This window comes from Canis aureus, chromosome 17 (genome assembly GCF_053574225.1).
Source record: "Canis aureus isolate CA01 chromosome 17, VMU_Caureus_v.1.0, whole genome shotgun sequence".
Classification (NCBI taxonomy): Eukaryota; Metazoa; Chordata; class Mammalia; order Carnivora; family Canidae; genus Canis; species Canis aureus.
The window spans coordinates 519,962-538,383 of NC_135627.1; the positions used below are offsets into that span (position 1 = coordinate 519,962).

At 49.5% G+C, this 18,422-nt stretch overlaps 2 protein-coding genes across 5 annotated transcripts in view; one reads left to right on the forward strand and one right to left on the reverse strand.

Annotated features, from left to right (window-relative positions):
* Nucleotides 1-6,526: 6,526 nt before the first annotated feature.
* Nucleotides 6,527-12,499, forward strand: ATP4B (ATPase H+/K+ transporting subunit beta). The gene is made up of 7 exons (XM_077854860.1): nucleotides 6,527-6,764; nucleotides 7,130-7,258; nucleotides 8,974-9,087; nucleotides 9,235-9,434; nucleotides 10,271-10,327; nucleotides 11,195-11,293; nucleotides 11,807-12,499. The coding sequence occupies exons 1-7, from the start codon at nucleotides 6,653-6,655 to the stop codon at nucleotides 11,966-11,968; spliced, it is 873 nt and encodes a 290-aa protein (XP_077710986.1). The 5' UTR covers nucleotides 6,527-6,652; the 3' UTR covers nucleotides 11,969-12,499.
* An 850-nt stretch (nucleotides 12,500-13,349) lies between these two features.
* Nucleotides 13,350-18,422, reverse strand: part of TFDP1 (transcription factor Dp-1) — a 41,932-nt gene continuing 36,859 nt past the window's right edge. For all 4 annotated transcript variants that reach the window (XM_077854859.1, XM_077854858.1, XM_077854856.1 and 1 more), the window contains 2 exons: nucleotides 17,736-17,814; nucleotides 13,350-14,670 (listed from right to left, as the gene is read on the reverse strand). In XM_077854859.1, coding sequence (XP_077710985.1) covers nucleotides 14,523-14,670; nucleotides 17,736-17,814 — 227 coding nt within the window. In that variant the 3' untranslated portion in view covers nucleotides 13,350-14,522. The remainder of the gene's footprint in view (nucleotides 14,671-17,735; nucleotides 17,815-18,422) is intronic.

Sequence of the window (18,422 nt, forward strand, 5' to 3'; positions counted from 1 at the left end):
CGAGGATCTTGCCGAAATCAAGATTCTGCTTCAGCAGCCCAGGCTGCGCGGTGCATCTCTCCTGAGCTGCCCGGGGACGCAGCAGGCACCCCGGGGCAGTCTGCAGCCCCACCGGCTCAGTCCCTGGTCCCTCTACCACCACCACCTCATCCCCATCACCGTACACCACACATATAACAGGTAACAAGCCTAAGTCGTCAACTTTACAGTTCTTTTTCAAAAATATTTTTCAGAACCCATTTTTTAAAGACTATTCAAAATACAGAAGAAAATATTCCACTTTCTATATGAATTTTACAAAAGTCTGTATCGACACAGAAACATCTTGCTGGATGTTGCCAGGAGTTACCCCTGTCTATCAGTCTTTGGTGTGCTGAGTCTTCCCACCGATGAACATACCATCTTCATGTCCCAGATGCTCCACCACCGCCCTCACCAACATGTGGCTTTCAGCACACGAGTCCTAACGTGTTCTGTTGGACTAATACCTAAACATTCTCTTTGTTTTGAGCAACTAGCAATGGTATCGTGTTTTTAATTTTGTTATCCATGTGTTCGTTGCTAGTAAGTGCAATCGTTGACTTGGGGGCATCATTTTGTATCCTCTGCCTTGCTGAACTCACTTATTCTAGATTTTTTTTGCAGTCTTTGGCATTGTCTACGTGTACAATCCTGTCAACCGAAAATAGGGAGTTTTGTTTCTTCCTTTCTAGTCTGTGTGTCTTTTCTTTTCTTGCTTATTCCACCAGCTGGCCAGTGCAGCACAAGGGTCATCTGTGGCGAGGGCAGAAGTCCATGTACCGCGTCGTCGGGTAGACACATGCAGTCCTTCGCCACTGGATAGGATGCTGGCTGGCACTAGAGATCCTGTCAACGCTTTTCATCAGGTTAAGTTTCTGTCTATTCCCAGCCTGCTGAGAACTTTTATCATAAATGAATCTCGAATTTTGTCAAGTGCTTTTTATGTATCGGCTGATATGATTGCATGGTTTTCCTTCTTCAGCTTGTTAGAGCATTACACTGATTTCTAAATATCGAACCAGCTCTGCATCTCTAGAACACATCCTTCTCAGTCTTTTAATGCTTTATTTTTTTTTAATTTTTATTTATTTATGATAGTCACACAGAGAGAGAGAGAGAGAGAGAGAGAGGGAGAGGCAGAGCCACAGGCAGAGGGAGAAGCAGGCTCCATGCACCGGGAGCCCGACGTGGGATTCGATCCCGGGTCTCCAGGATCAGGCCCTGGGCCAAAGGCAGGCGCCAAACCGCTGCGCCACCCAGGGATCCCTTTTAATGCTTTAAAAAAAAAAAAGTCATTTATTTGAGAGTGAGTGGGCACACAAGGGACAGAAGATGACAGAGGTGGAGAGAGGTTCTCAGCAGACTCCCCGATGATTGCGGAGCCCAACACGGGGCTCCATCCCATGACTTGAGCCGAAACCAAGGGTTGGATGCCCAACTGACTGCATCACTCAGGTGCCCTGTTTAATGCTATTAAACATCAGCATTAACAGCTAATTAGTGCTATTGTTGGATTCATTTGCCGATGTGTGGTTAAGGATTTTGTCTGTTTGACAGGGTTTTGGTCTGTAGTGTTTGTTGCCTGTGTTTATGCTCTTTGTCTGGTTCTGGTGAAGGGTGTGCTGGTTTCATAAATCATTTGGGGAAGTTCCCTTCTATTTTCCAAAGGACACACCACACAATCTGTGCTACTTTACTACATGTTTTGTACGATTCTCCAGTGAAGCCATTGGGGCCTGGAGAGTTGTTTTATTTTGCGGGAGGAGGGGTGGTGGTGGTGGATTTTAAATTACAAATTCGATTTCCTTAAGTTATAGGGCTATTGGGATCCCTGGGTGGCGCAGCGGTTTGGCGCCTGCCTTTGGCCCAGGGCGCGATTCTGGAGACCCGGGATTGAATCCCACGTCGGGCTCCCGGTGCATGGAGCCTGCTTCTCCCTCTGCCTATGTCTCTGCCTCTCTCTCTCTCTCTCTCTCTCTCTCTCTGTGGGACTATCATAAATAAATAAAAATTAAAAAAAAAAAGTTATAGGGCTATTTAAATGACCTATTTCAAATTAGACAAATCGTGTTTTTTTGAGGAAGAGGCCAATTTCATCTAAGTTGCTGAGTTTATGTGTATGAAGCCGTGTGTTATTTTTTTTTTAATGTCCAAAGGGTCTGTAGTGATCTTCCATTTTTGATTTGCTATGTGTGTCTTTCTCTTGCTATACGTTTGCCAATTTTATTGACTTTTCAAAGAACCAATTCTTTCACTGATTTTCCCTTTTGCTTTTCTGTTGTTAATTTCATGATTTCTGTTCTCCTATTTCTCCTTTCCACTTGCTCCCCCCTCCTTTTCCTAAGTTTTCCAAATGGGAATTCAGATTATTGAGACTCTATTTTTGACTGCATGCACTCAGAACTATAAACAGTTTTAGTGACGTCCCACGAATTTTGATTTCATAGATTTCTCACCAGCCCTACGTATTTTCTAATTTCCCTCAAGACTTCCTTTTGATTCATGAATTACTTTTAAGCATATCGCTTCATTTTCATGTTTGGAGATTTTATCTTTCTGGTTTTTTAGTTTCTAGTTTGGCTGTATCATGGCTGGAGAATATACTCTGCATGATCTCAACTCTCTTAAATTTGCTGAGCTTTATTTTATGGCCTAGGATATGGTCCCAGGTTTATGTTCCTGGGTCACTTAAAAAGAAGTTGTATTCTGCTGTGTGCGGATGAGGTGTTCTACAAATGTCAATGGCATCCTGTTGGTTGACAATATTGTTGAGTTCTTCTCTATCCACGCCGATTTTCCATTTAGCTGTTCTATCGATTGTTGAGAAAGAAGTGATGAATCCTGTGACTAAAATTGTGGATTTGCCTATTTCTACTTTCAGTTGTATTTGTCTACGTCATATATTTTGAAGCTGTTGTTTGGTGCACACACATTTAGGATCGCTTTATCTTCTTGGTGGATTGACCCTTTATCATCATGCAATGTCTTTCTCTTGTAACTTTCTCTGCTCTGAAGTCCGTATGATACTAATATAACCACACACTTCATTGATTAGTATCTGCATGATGTATCTTTCCCCCATTCTTTCCCAGTCAACCTACCTATATCATTCTATTTGAGATGAGTTTCTTGTAGATAGGTTTGGAAACATTAGCCAACTATAGCCTGTCAGTTTTTTTATTGGTGTACTTATAGCACTCACAGTAATTGTTGCTCAAGTCTGCCATTTTTCTATTTTTCATCTGTTTTTTTTTCTATTTTTCCTGTGGGTTACTTGAACTTTTTTAGAATTCAATTTTGATTTCTCTATAGTATTTTTAGGTGCATCTCTTTATGCAGATTGTTACTGGTTGTTATTGGTATCATATACACATAACCTATTACATTCTATTGCTATCATCTTTTTAAAGATTTATTTATTTGCGAGAGAGAAAGCATGTGGAGGGGGAGAGAGGTAGAGGGAGAGACTCATCAGGCAGAGTCCCCATGAGGCACTGAGCTCTACATGGGGTTCATGAGGCCATGACTTCAGGTGAAACCAGGAGTCAGACTCAACCGACTGAGCCACCGCGGCGCCCCTTATTGCTGTCATTTTATCAGTTCAAGTTAAGCGCAGCAATATCACCTCCTTTTATCCTTTCCTGTTTACATATAATTAACATTACTTCATCTACATACGTTTAGCATATCAGGCAATATTATGGTCTTTGTTTCAACCATCAAACATAATTTAGAAAATTCAAGAGAAGTAAAGCTCAGTATTTACCCATATTTTGCTCACCATATTCCTTCTTTCAACATTCTGTTTTGAGAACTTCCTTCACCATCCTTCTAGGATAAGTCTACTGGCGACAAATTAGCCTCCTTTCCTTTTCCTTCATTTCATAGTGCTGGGACCTCCTTCAGACCAAAAGGATATTTGCACTGGATTCAGGATCTGGGTGACAATTCTCTTCATTCAGCATTTACATATATTCTGTAGCTTCTTTCTGATCTCTGGTTTCTGATGAGTAATCTGTAAATCAAATGGCTTTTCTCTGGCTCTTTCTAGATTTAGGTGTGTGTATGCTTTCAGTTTTCAGAAGTTTAATGATGATGCAGCTTGGATTTTGGAAGAGTTACCCTGCTTGGGTTTTAATCCATTTTCTGAACTTTCAGGTTAATGTCTTTTGCCAAGTTTAGGGAGTTTCTAGTCCTGCCTTCATTCTTCTGTCTTTCCAAAATTCTGACAACAGAGATGTCACACTTCATTACAGTCCTCCAGGCCCGAGGCACTGTACATTTTTTTCTGAATCTACTTCCTATTGTTCAGATCAGGTGTCTATTATTTTTTCTTCCATGTCACTGATTCTTTCCTCTGTCCCCCTCTCTTATGCAGTTTAGCCCATTTGCTGAGCTTTTCATTCTCATTATAATTTTTGAATCTAAAATTTCCATTGGTTCGAGGCCTGGGTGCCTCAGTGGTTGAGCATCTGCCTTTGGCCCAAGGCTTGATTCCGGAGTGCCTGGATCGAGTCCCACACTGGGCTCCCTGTACGGACCCTGCTTCTCCCTCTGCCTATGTCTCTGCCTCTCTCTTTGTCTCTCATGAAAAAAATAAAATATTTAAATATTTTATTTAAACCGATGGAAATAATAAAATTTCCATCGGTTCTTGTTCATATCTTCTAATTCTTTCCTTAAACTTTCTTTGTTGAGACTTTTTTCATTTGTTTCAAGCACGTTAATGATTGCTCACTCAAGCATCTTTATCATAACGGCCTAAAAATCTGATTCAAACATCCCTGTCACCTTGATATCAGCATCTATTGATTGTCTTAATTCATTTTGAAATCTTCTTGGTTCTTGGTCTGATGCGTGATTGTCAGCTGAAACCTGGACTTTTACTTAATACTCCTTTGGTTTTAGCTGGCTCTGTTCCAGCAGCAGGAGGAGGGCCCCAGCTCACTACTGCCGGCTGGAGAAGTCTGGGCTCCCCGCACTGCCTGGAGCCTGCTCTTTATGGGGCATGGGTCCTGCACTCTCAGAGCACCTGTTCAGGAGGCTGCCCTCTCCCTGCCTCTCCTCCCCAAGGCACACGTCCAGAGGTCATTTTGATAACGTGTGCTCAGTTCACCACATGCTTCCACTAAATGTGGAAGATTTCATTCAGTGACTTCTACAATGAATTCACATCTTATTCATTTCAAGGGCATGTCTATAATATACTTTCCAGACGAGCGTGGCATTTACTCTGCAGGTAACATTTGCTGTGCTGCATCTTTAGGCCCCAGGAATTGGGGTCCAAGGCCCACAGACTGTGAGCAATGAGACCACAGCCTAATGCCACTCTGCATCTTATGGACCTAAAATTACAAAATTGTGCATGAAAACAGTATTATGGAAAACACACAGAACTGGTCCATTAAAAAGTCCAAGCTAAAATGGTGCTATTCCATCTGAATCTTAGGGTGCCCATTTTGCTAACAAACTCTAAATCATCCTGAAGAAAATAAGGCAGAACTAGAAGAGCATTTTTCATTATTCTTCTTCCCCAAGAAACCTTCAGATTTGGCTACATAGGTCCTCCAGAGGGAAAAACTAGATGTGACAAGAAATGAAATTCTAGGTCTTTGTGCATAACACTCACTATTTTGATCAGGCTCTGACTTAGATATCTGTGAAAAGACTTCTGTGGCACATCTAGCTAATTGGGGGACTTGCAGGAGTCTGGGTACTCCAGCCACCTGGCAGGTCGGCTCGCTGAGTAACTTGACGGTGGTGGAATAGCTGTCAGAAGTATCCAAGGCAACCCAGCTGATTCGGATGTGCTGTCAGGCCAAGTGTCCCCTGCCTGGACATTGCTATAGTCCTAAAGCCACCTACACAGCTCACCAGGAGCCCCTGGGTCCAGTGGGTCCCCACTGAGTCAGAAATGCATTTCAACAAGATGCCAAGGACTGGTGTGCATTAAATATTAGAAGGTACCTCTAGATGGTATGGCTGTGACCTCCATTTCCTCCATGGACACAAAGTAATCCTAAAGGACCCCAGCACCACCCCAACAACATGAGCCTCATCACCTATACTAAGCAACAGGAGTGACCAGGGAGGTTAAGACGGGAACCTTCTGAACCCTCTCGTCTAGAACAGAGCCTCTGACCCTTTGCACACTAGCCTCATCTTCGCTGTCAGATGTATTCTCCAGCAAGTGATAACCTGCAGGCATGAGTGACAGGAGCCCCCTGGGTCACCACCCGCATTGACTCAGACCAGGACAACCTCAGGCACCATGCCAGGGTCGGACCCAGACCTGTCCTTGTTCATCCTGCACTGCTCCCATCTCTCCTCTGGAGCTGAAGAACTCCTCCTCCTGCACCACAGTCGTTCTCCTTGGTCGTATCAGAACAGATAAGGACATGGCCAAGGACGTCCTGGGAGGAGGGGCTGGCAAGGAGAGGGGCATCTGATAACTGTGTTTGGATAGCAAGGTGTGCTCAAAAACGCCCTGGTGCTTTCCCTGGGGCCAGTCTCCACAGTGCCTTTGACCTCCAGAGGAGGAGACGATAAAACCCAGAGGCCACCTTCCTCCTGTCAGGCTAGTGTGGGGAGCACCCGTGTTCTGCAGGAGGGGACTCCAGGGGCCGGGACGATGGCAGCACTACAGGAGAAAAAGTCATGCAGCCAGCGGATGGAGGAGTTCCAGCGCTACTGCTGGAACCCAGACACGGGGCAGATGCTGGGCCGGACACTGTCCCGGTGGGGTATGTGCCCAGGGGTCGGGGGTGGGGGGGGGAGGCGGGGAGGGGCTGTCCCTCACCAGGTGACCCCAGAAGCCCATTCCAGCTCTGATCCCTGCCGACAGCAGATGCTTACAAAGTGGGAATATCTGAGGGTCAGCCCAAAAGGTTTAGCCCTAGGTTTGAAAAGAACCTTTTTAAAGCTATGTTCCTAAAACTTACAATTTTTAAAGACTTTTAAGTGAAGGGGTACAAAGCATCTCTTGGGTGGTGAGAACAGTCTGGACCTTGACAGAAGCGATGGCTGCATGTGTGCGAACGCACTATCTACACTGAGTGATGCTGAATCCCACCCTCGCCAGCTGCATCTCACCTGCCTCTCCCCACAGTGTGGATCAGCCTCTACTACGTAGCCTTCTACGTGGTGATGACTGGAATCTTTGCCCTGTGCATTTACACGCTGATGTGCACACTTGACCCATACACGCCTGACTACCAAGACCAGCTAAAATCACCAGGTAATGGGGCTGGTGGCTCAGCATGGACACCAGGATCCCATGCATGGGGGCAATGCTCGGTCCTAGAGCTGCCTGGCCAAGAACAAAGCCCAGAGAGGGAGCCCAAGGATCTGAGGGGCCACTGGGGTGTAGACAGCCCCTCCACCCCTTCTGAGGATGGTGCCCCAGGTTACAGTTATTAAAACAGATCTGGTATAGATCCTTACATCTCTTACTTCACCTGCTGATAAACACAGCCACACCACATCTGGGGGGACAGGCAAGGCAGTTGGCAGGGCCATTAGGGACGAAGGGTCTGTGGGAAGGAGACACCTCTGAGCACCGAGGGCTCTCTGAGGGGGGAGCGCTTCCAGACACGAGTTCAGCTCACAACGTGGTTTTCTCAAAGAGCAGTTTGTCTACTGTCCCGTTTGAGGACAGAGGCTCAGAACAAAGGCTGAGCACAGAACTCTCCTGAGTCGGCACCAAGATGAAGAGGTCACTGGCGTCACATGACTCCAAGGCCTGAAACAGAGGCGGCACCTCCCAGGTCCCGGGGAAGGTGGCCGCCCCCAGCTGCCCGCACACACCAACCCAGAAGGGCAGGCAGGGGTAAAGGAGGAAACACACTTGCCAGTATAGTCACTCACTCACATGTCCCTAGTACTTCGGAAGGCAGCCATGAATGGCCACAGCAGAACCAGCACTTCCCAGGGACAGGAGACGGTGGTCTCAGACGCTGGAGCCAAGGCGGGCATGTGTCCTCGGGCAGCCCCACCATTGTGCCGGGGTCTTGGTGAATCTTCTGGTTGGTGACCACAACACCAAAGTGCTTTACTGGGTATCATTTTTAGAGCCAACCAACAGATAAGACATGGGAGATTTCACCGTAGCTTCAGAGCAGATACAATACGTCACAAACCCAAGGACACGACAGGGGTCACAGGGAGCGGGAGAGAGACACGGTCCTGGATGAACAAGCCATGAGACCCTGGGAAGCAGCTGTGGCATTTGCATGGATTAGACACTCGTGAGCGGTACCCCCTTTGTCTCCTTGGTCAGATCCTCTCAAGGCCTTTAATTTAGACCACGTACAGCCGTGACTTCCACGTAGTCCATGAAACAAGAGAATGCTAGCTTAATTAGTTAAAAAGTAACATCAACGTGGGGGCTGGCTTTGTAAACTGTGGAACGTTCACACAGCAAAGAAATGACAGTATTTGTGGGAAGAAGGCGGGGAGTCAGCTTGTTGATGGCACGCTTACACGTGGCACTGGAAAACGGAAGAAGGAAGGTAGAACCTGAGTGGTAGGATCCCATTTCCCTAACTTAAGACACAGGTCTGTGCATCTGTGCTCACAGACGCGAGGATGTCTGTGGATGTTCCGACTCCTATACACGCATCTTTTCTTTTTATACAACACACATTGTCACATTGCTTTTGTACTTCATTGAAACCAGCGAAGATTGTTCAAATGCGCCTTCAAATACATCTTCACTTAGCAATGCAGTCCAACCAGGCAGCTGGGCAGGCCTGGCGCTGATGGTGCAGCTTCCAGGTGGGCAGGGTCCCTGCTGAGCCATGGCTGCAGAGGACACCAGGCCGCAGCCTCCTCGCCCAGGGGCCCTGCTTGGCCACTGGACCAGGCCAGCTCTGCATGGCGCTTGCCATCCCCACAGCAAGTGGCTGGGTGTGGATGGATACTTTGGGGGGAACTGAATGTGTCTCTTTCCAGGGGTGACCTTGAGGCCCGATGTCTATGGGGAGAAAGGCCTGGACATTTCCTACAACGTCTCTGACAACAGGACCTGGGTAGACCTTGTGAACATCCTCCACAACTTCTTGGAAGGTGACGTTTCACATGCTTCCCATCTCTGTTTCTCCCTCCTCTAAGACAATCTCACTGAGGGGTACGGGCTTCCCACTGTCCAGCCAGCCCCAGGTGGCTGTGGGTGGAGGCAGGCAGCCACAGCTGTGTGTGTGTGTGTTCCAGCAGGCTACTCGCCCACATCCCAGGAGGACAATATCAACTGTACCTCTGAGAAGTACTTCTTTCAGGACGTTTTTGGGGCCCCAAATCACACCAAGTTCTCCTGCAAGTTCATGGCAGACATGCTGCAAAACTGCTCAGGCCTGACAGACCCCAACTTCGGCTTTGCAGAAGGAAAGCCGTGTTTTATTATTAAAATGAACAGGGTGAGTCCTGAAGGGCTGCAGACCAGGGACCCAGCCTGAGGGCCCCTGTGGAGACAGCTGTGTGTGACCCCAGGCATCCCTGGCTGGGACCTAGGCAGCAGGGTGGGGACATGCACTGCGGCCCCATCCCTCCCTGCACTTTCGCTCAGCTCATACCTGCGTCACGCTGGCTCTGGAGTTGACCGTTCCCCAAATACAACCTGAACACATCTCAGACACAGCCCTGACTTCGTGGTCCGCAGCATCTGGACACTGAGCAGTAGAGTCCGGGCTGCTTGGGGCGGCCACATGTACAGGACAGCTTGACAGCAGCCAGCTGTACACAGGTGCCACAAGGACAGCTGGGAATCTTCCAGGGTAGAGGTTTTCATTTTCATTCTGGGCCAGGGGCTGTGCCGGGCATGAGGGAGGCTGAACAGGCCAGTACAAGCAAACCACAGGAGAGCACAGTCCACCCAGCCTTGGGGTGCAGGGGAGGCCGGGAGGGCTGGAGGGTCTGTGCTCCATGCTGGCCAGCAGGTGCGGCCAGGGGTTCCCAGCTTCTACTCAGCAATACAAACCTTCCGTCCTGAGACCAAAGGAAGCCCCACATTTGTGAACTGCACACTTTCCTGGGTCCCTGCTAGGTCTCGTGGCCACCTGGCAGGGGAAGCTATGCACACAAGGTATGCGGGGAGGGCAGTATTGCCCTGGGCACTCCACTTCAGGGCACCGCAGAGCACCAGAAGGTGGCAGCTACAGCTCAGGTCCTCCTGTCCAGCTCTGCCACCTGCTGGCAGGAACCACAGCTGGGACAGAAGCCCATGGAGAGCCACAAGGACACCCTTCCCTTCCAGATCGTGAACTTCCTCCCCAGCAACAGCACAGCGCCCAGGGCCGACTGCACCTTCTTGGTGAGTGCGCGGCCGCCCCAGAGCCGCTTCCCCCTCAGTTCCCCTCAGCTGCCTGGCTGTCTCGATCCTTGGTCACACGAACCACCGCTCAGAGCAGCTTTCTCATAGGGAACAAAAATCTAGTAAGAAGAACAGCCTATCTTTGTTTTGCTACAAGAAGCATACAGTGTATCACTAACACACTTCAAAGAATTTGGGGGCAATTTGGAAAAAACTGAGTTGGTATTAATTTACTCAAAAACAGTTCTTAAGCACAACACAAAAATACCCAAACTTCTTGTCACTGAACATTCCCTAATGCTTGTTTTCCCAGTCGTGGCCTCGCCCGAAGACTCCTGTGAGCAGCCACAGCTCCCACCCCAGCCTGTCTCTCTGGTTCTGGGTCCTTCTGTAGCCACTCATCCACACATGTGGGCTGACCTGGGCTTCTAACAGATGTCAGAGTGTCCCCCAAGACTGACTGGCAAGCTCTGGCTATCCGCCGAGAGATTCACAAGCTCTCATAATGACGAGAAACATACCCCACACGGGCAGAGACCCTTACCTAGAAAGTCTCTCAAACTTGTAGCCAGTTCAGCCTCCGCAGCTTTCATTCCCACAGATGGACAAACAGGCACCTTCTCTATCAATCTTGTTATTCTACAAGGACTTGAAATGATAAAAATCCAAGTTTGATAGGCCATGGAAGGTTGTGCAAATGAACAAACAACGTCCCTATGAGATCTCAGCATTCATCATAAAGGTTAGATCTAACGCATGCTAATTGCACAATGAAGTGTTTGTATCTGCACGTGTGCATACGTACACATGTGCAGACACACGCACCCAGATCCTGCCTCTCTCAGGCCATAGCCTCTCTGCCCCCAGGACCAGCACAAGGATGACCGGCCCCTGCAGGTGGAATATTACCCACCCAACGGTACCTTCAGCCTTCACTATTTCCCTTACTACGGGAAAAAGGCGCAGGTAGGTTTGTCCCACTTCTCCCAACAACAGCTGCAGAATCATCTCAAAGTTAGCATGATTGGCAAAAGGAAAGCCATCAATGTTTTACCCATGCAAGTGAAACAAAGGTGTCCCTTGGCCCGTTCTGACTGTGTAGCTCTTTGGGTGTTTCCCTACCTGAAAACACACAGCTCTCCTGTGAAACACAAATGTCAAACCTAATTCTTTTCCGAGAGCTTCCCAAATCCTTTGAGACAACCACATACCCATTTTAAAGCACTTCCTCCAAATCTCGCAATTTTTCCTGTTTTATTTTTATACTAATTTTCATCAAATATAATTTGAAGTTAACTTTGTCACTGGTGTGGTCTCCCTACCCCCAGACCAGCTCTCCTGCATGTGGCAGAGTGCGAGGGCTGCTGAGCAGGTGCTGCAGGCCACATGAGAACAGAGCAGGCAGGGGCTGCCACGACAGGGCACCTGCCGTGCAGTTTCTAACTCTCTCCTCCTCCCGTTTCCACGCTCACGTTCCAGCCCCACTACAGCAACCCTCTGGTCGCCGCGAAGCTTCTCAATGTCCCCAGAAACACGGAAGTCCTCATTGTGTGCAAGATCCTGGCAGATTATGTGACCTTTGACAACCCCCATGACCCCTATGAAGGGAAAGTGGAGTTCAAGCTCACCATTCAGCAGTAGAGAGCAAGGAGGCTGCACCCTGGCTGCCCACCCCCCTGCCATCCCTGTACTCCTCCTAGCTGCCCGTCGCCCCCCACCCCCCACCCCCCAGCTGCCCGTCACCCCCCACCCCCCAGCTGCCCACCACCCCCTGCCCTCTGCATTCTTCCTAGCTGCCCGCTGCCCCCTGCACCCCCTCACACCCCCACCAGGCCTCTAAACGCCCGGGAACTGCAGGCAGCTGTGCACTAGGCACCTAGTGTGACAATCAACAGCCTCTCGCTAAGTCTTTTCTGCTCTTTGACCCAGAATCAGTAGCTACGATAAAAACACTAGGCCAATGTGGCGACCCTGAGGCAGCAGCAGACTTCATGTTCCTCACTATTCCCTAGTCTTTTTAACTTCAATGACATCCCAGTCCCCATGTCTACGTGAAGACTGCTCCCACTCCCATAGAAACACTACTTATCAGGCATTCTGAAGGCTTGCTCTTAAAGAACAGAATTCCCAAACTGTAAAACTAAAACACATTAAAGGTACTATGTTAAACAATCATGTCTCTTCTGATAAAGGAAAAATGTAACAAAATCACTTTCTCTTTAAAATCTTCTTCTTAAAGTTTCAATCCCCTGTTGGGGGAAATTCAGACAAGGCTGGAGCAGGATGCCCCTGAGAACCCATGCGACAGCAGGAGGTAGGCATGCGAGGCAGGAGGGCAGCACATGTGGGGTACGGTCTAAGCCACGGACACAAGCCCACCCTCCGACTCCCAGGGATGAGCGGGCGTCTCCCTGAAGCCCCCTGTGAAAGCCTGGACTGAGAGCCCTGCGCTCCTGGAGCTTCGCCCCCTCCACCCCAGTCATCTCACACAGCCTGGTACCCTAATCCCCTGTGAGCACCAGGCACAAAGTCACCACCAACAGAGCTACAAGGCCCCACGCAGCGGAGGGTGGGAAAGATGTCAGACACCCGTGTGCCAGCGGTCTGCGAGCTGCTGCCCCCACGATGCCCAGCACAGGTCACCTCCACGGGTTCCACCTGCATGCAGCAGGCAGGGAGCACCAGAACATGGCAGCTGCACGTTCACCCGCCCCCAGGTCTCGCTGCCCTCGGGACACTGGCAGGAAGTCAGACTGGCAAGAAAGGCCACTTCCTCCCATAGCACCACGGACACCCCTCCAAGGCCTGCGGTGAACACTTCACCATCCTTTCTCACCTCACGACCTCACTCCTGAAAGTCAAACCCCCAGAATCTGGGTCAACTCTGAGGGCCTGGGAGGGCAGGTGCACTTGGGCTGTGTCCACTGGGCCCCCGACCCCTTGCTTGGAGACAAGCAATACTGACACAGAAGATAAATTGACTTATGGACCAGAATCCTGAATTAGAGGAACACAGAGCGTGTTTAAAATGCCCATGCGCGTTTTATTAATAAAAACTAACAGTGCCAAGTTAAACAAGTCAAACAATTAAAGTCTCTTTATATTCCATAAAATATTACAGAAAAGTTTATTTGTGTTTCAATAAAAAGACTATTGTTTAGAACAGGCAGCTGACAGCAACTGTGCGGTTAATGGTTCTTTGTGAATAAATTTTAAAAGGGACTATACTGCCTGTCCTGAAATTCCTTTTTCTTTTTATAAAAAAAGAACTATTAAAAATGATTGACAAATTTTGAGTTAAAAAACTGTTAGAACATTCTCTATATTTAATGTCAACTTCATCATAGATTACAGGAAGATGCTCACGAAACAAATAACGTTTGTTTCAGTTCGTGTCCTTAGATGACAGACGTGTAGGTATGTAAACGACTACACAGGAGTTTCCACACCCCGCCTGTAAGAAATCAGGCGGACCTCCCACGAGCAAATGTGCTCCGAGCCTTCCACAGTTGTCGCAGCTGCACCAGCACGGCAGTAAACTTTTACCAAACAAAACAAAAACAAAGAAAGAACTTTGCAAATTGTTTGCTGCAACATAGAGCAAAAAAAAAAAAAAAAAAAAAAAGGCATAAACTTGATGGAATCACACAGTCAATATAATTTAAGGGTAAATAAAGTCATGATACAGTTTCTGGCGCTGAATGCTGAGGAGCATAGCCCTGCTGCTTGCCGGGCCCCCAGACGCCCCAAGAGGTGGGGGCATCAGGAGGGGGCCACATGCCCCCAGCAGCTGTGCCGCTCCCAACACACTGCAGACACATGGTGCCCAGGTGCACCAGCCACGGCCACACTGCATTTTACTGTCGCGACGTGGATGGGGCACACGGCTTCGGCACACTCAGCAAGAATTGGGGGGCAAAGCGAACTCTGAATGAGAAACAGACAATGAAAACAAAATCCTAGACAGTGAAGAAAGGCCCTGTGTCGCCGCTGGCATGGAAGCGCACCACAGCTCCCCCCAGGACCCCGAGGAGCACAGCCCTTGCCTGCTCAGTGGGGCCGCACGGCCGCGCCATCAGCTCACCGCTGGCTCCTTGGGAGGAGGCCAGGAAGAAACACACGCCCGCGGCAGAAGCAGTCTCTTCCGAAAGCGGTGTTCCCGATGTAGACCGTGAGGGCGGGCCACGGGCGGGCGTCAGTCCTCCTCCTCATTCTCATTGAAGTCATCGTCCTCCTCTTCGTCCTCCCCAACGTAGGACACAGGGGTCTCCACCCGGGAGCCGCTGTACTGAGACCCGCTGGAGCTCGTGGCCAGCATGCCGTCTGCACCATTGGTCAGGTCACTGTGAGGATGAGGCGAGACAAGGCAGTTGGTGGGACGCGGGCTGGCTCCTGGGGGGGAAGGGGCTTTCCCTACCATGTGGGCAGATCAGGGACCCCCGACATCCACCCCTGTGAGCCCGGCGCTTCTCCCGAGCCGTCCTCTGCGACAGAACAGAAACGAGCAACACTGACAGGACCTCGATGTCAGTGACCAAGTTGCCGACAAAACCCCAACATGCTCCAGCTGGAAACCCACGGCTCCTTCTGGGCCTTGACCTTGTGACCCCCTCCATCTCCAGGAGGGAGCTGAAAACATGTTAGGAAAAAGGGGCCCCCAGGAAAAGACGTGGCTCCCCAGATGCCAAGCAAGTCTGTACATGTGCTGTACGTGTAAGCATATGTTGTGTGTGCATGTGTGGTTGTGCATGTACGTGTGTTGTGTGTGTGCATGTGTTGAGTCAGTGTGCATGTGTGGGTGTGCATGTGCACATGTATGTGCCTGAGTGATGTTGTGTGAATGCATGTGTCCACAGTCCCCCAGGCCCCACCCTCAGCTCCTCTGGCATCAGTGCAGAGCCTAGGAAGACGAGCTGTGTGACAGATGAGTCTCGCTCAGATGCTCTGCAACCTGCACTTCTAGAAACAACTCCAAGGACCCCATAGCCTTCTACCATTTCATGAAACAGCAGCTGCTCAAAGCCAGGGGGGTGGCAGGGCAAGGTCCAGGAGCCCAGGGGGGCAGACCTGCAGGGCGGGTACTGTTGGGAAGCAGGGCTGCCTACACTCTGGTCCCTCAGACGGGTGTCTGGAACCTGTCTACGTTGCCCCTGTACCCTTGAGAGTCTCAACAGGGCACATCTAACCTCCTCTGCTATCACAACTGGGGGGCATCTGAGCCCAAGGGTGCCACTAAACACCTCACTAGGCACAGCACAAGGTGCATGACAGAATCCTCTAGCCCCAATATCAACAGTGCCTTGGGCAAGAAGGCCCTGGCCTAGAGAGATCTTTAAAAAGCCGCAATCCTGAGGAAAGACTTCTGGGTTCAGGCACCACCCCTCAGGACCCAGCAGAGCGGGTCAGACACCGTCTCGGGGCACCAGCAGGTGACAGCCCATACCCCCTATGAGGTGCACACGTCCCCTGAGAAGTATAATCTATTGTCAAAAGTCATTGTGATTTCTTAGTAATTGAGAAGAAAAGGTATTCTAAGAAACACCACATACTAAAGGGAAGGGATGCCAGTCTAGAATTTAAAGCTCAACAGAGTTCCTCCAGATTCTAGCCAGACACCCCATAACCACACAGGGGTTTGGAGGTCACCCCAGCAGAAACCCCATGCTCAGCATCCTCTCTGCTACTCAACGGGAAGGCCTTCAGTCACCTGCCTCAACAGGACAGGACACAGGAGGGTAGAACCACACAGGAAACACGGCTGTTCTACGCTCGAAGAAGAGGGAGTTTGGGGCGTGGGCTGATGAGCACCACTCTCACCTGGCAATGCAGGTGGGAGCCCCAAGGCTATAGCATCCCATACCTACCACAGGCCAGAGCCGTGGCTCCAACAAACGCTTCTCTTTGACATACAACCACACGTATATATTTTAATGCCTTTTACTAGAATTAATGAACACCATATGATTAAAAACTATTAAAGGTGACAGTCTTTGACAAAGGAACTCCACATCTGTGAAATCCAGCCTAGCAAAAAAGTCAGAAAGGGTAAAAAAATTTAGCCAAAAAACGACTTCAAATTGCATCTTTTCTTCTAAGTGGGAACCACCTAACTGTCCAAGAAATCACTGTGCCTCGGTAAAGTATCAGTGCCAGTTTCTACACTAGTTTTTCTTCTGAAATGGTAGTGGCTCTCCTTACCTTGCTATAAACCTGCATTAATACCCAAATTCCGCCTCTTGGAATAACCAGTGCTCAGCATCCCACAGACTCACAACCACCCGTGCACAGCGGGAAGGTTACGACCACCTACTGAGCTGACCTCTGCCTAAATCTGATGGGGGCCAGATACTACACAAAGGACTGCGGTGACAACCCCACAGCCAGCCCATCGCATGGCGCAAGTCAAGAGCTTCACTCGTGTCACAGAACCCAGAAGCCGGTGACAGCCACAGAGCGCCACATCACCCTTGAGCAGATCAATTCCATTCTGTTGAACCTATAGACCACTAATCTATTTCACGCTTCAAGAAATTAGACATTTATTAGTATTTAAGACTGATATGAGACACTATGTATAATAACGTATAACATAACATGAAAGTTAATAAAACCATTGTTTTGTCAATACTTAATGCAGAAATTATCTTATGTTAATCTTTAGAAAACTAAGATAAATACCCAGCGACAACATAATCCTGCTTTTGCAGGATGGCTAGTTCAAAGGCTACTACATGGTGATTTAAATAATAAAACTTCAGTAACACACACAAAAAAACACATACAGTAAATAATAAAGCAAAAAACAGAGGCCCCGGGTGGCTCAGTCAATGAAGCATCTGCCTTGGCCTCAGGTCATGATCCCAGGGTCCTGGGATTGAGCCCCACATCGGGCTCCCTGCTCAGCGAGGGGTCCCCATCTCCCTCTCCCTCTGCCTCTCCCCGTGCTCCTGTGCACACACACTCTATCTCTCAAATAAATACAATCTTAAAAAAAAGAAAGCAGGGATAAAGTTTTATGTCCACTGTGATCTCAACTGTGTTAAACAGAAATAGGAAACAGACGGAGAAACACCCCATCCCTCAGGCTGCCAGCAAGAGCTCAGGCAATTCCAGCCCTACCTTCAATGCATCCTACTTTTTAACAAATAAAAGGCACGCGCATCACTTTGATGTTTTAGGGGGAAGAAACCCTAAGCAAGAGGATCCTGTGTACCCAGGGGATGAGCTACGATGGGCCTTCAGGGGATGCAGCTCAAGAGGAGCTGTGGCCGGGAGCAGCCAAAACTGTGGGCAGAGTGTGGGGATCCGCCATCCACGCGAGGGAGCCAGTGGGGAGCCCTGGAGGAGGCAGGACGGTCTTCAGGAGAGCCAGGGGCTCCACCCACCAGCCAGCCCAGAGCTGTAGTACCTGGCAGAGAGCCTTGTGCCATTTGAGGTTGAAACTGATGACGTGACGAACACCCCTCCGATTGATCCCTGAGCCATCTCTGAAATGAGAAGAAAACAAGGCAAAGGTCACAGGTACAGGCCAGACAGCTGACCCGCCCTGCAGCTTCTGTGCCAGGACACCAGCCATCCTGCCCAAGAAGGCACCCAGTCCTTGGTTTACGTGATCACTGATGACCATGCAGCTGTCCCGTAAATGGACACTGTTTGAAAGTGGGGTCGAGAGCAGGAGGACCAACCCTGACTCCCCATCCCAGGAGATGGCATGCACTGCTGGCAGCTGCTGTGGTGTCTGATCCAGCCCAGTGGCTCTGGGAGGAGATCCACACCCCCAGGCAGTGCAGGGCCAGCAGCCTTCTCACCACAAAGCCCCTCTGTGGCCACGACCCCATGGCTCCTCAAAGGAGTCCCCAGAAGGGCAGCGAAAGCAGAGAACTGCCCCCCAGGCAAACCCGTCCTCACCCCCACATCGGGAAGAGGCAGAGCACAGCACTCCCCAGAGCCTCTTCTGGTTGGGGGACCTCAGAGGTCAACCACCCACCTCGTCCACACCCTCTGACATTCCAGTCCCTGCCTTCTTGAACCCAGAAGGTGAAATCCTAACTTAATACCTCCGTCACATAAACCACACAATGCCAATATGGCGTCC

Coding starts and splice junctions, on each gene's coding strand:
- ATP4B (XM_077854860.1), top strand. CDS start 6,653: ATGGCAGCACTACAGGAGAAAAAGTCATGCAGCCAGCGGATGGAGGAG. Junction 10,328..11,194: donor GGGCCGACTGCACCTTCTTG/GTGAGTGCGCGG, acceptor CTCTGCCCCCAG/GACCAGCACAAGGATGACCG. Junction 11,294..11,806: donor ACTACGGGAAAAAGGCGCAG/GTAGGTTTGTCC, acceptor CTCACGTTCCAG/CCCCACTACAGCAACCCTCT.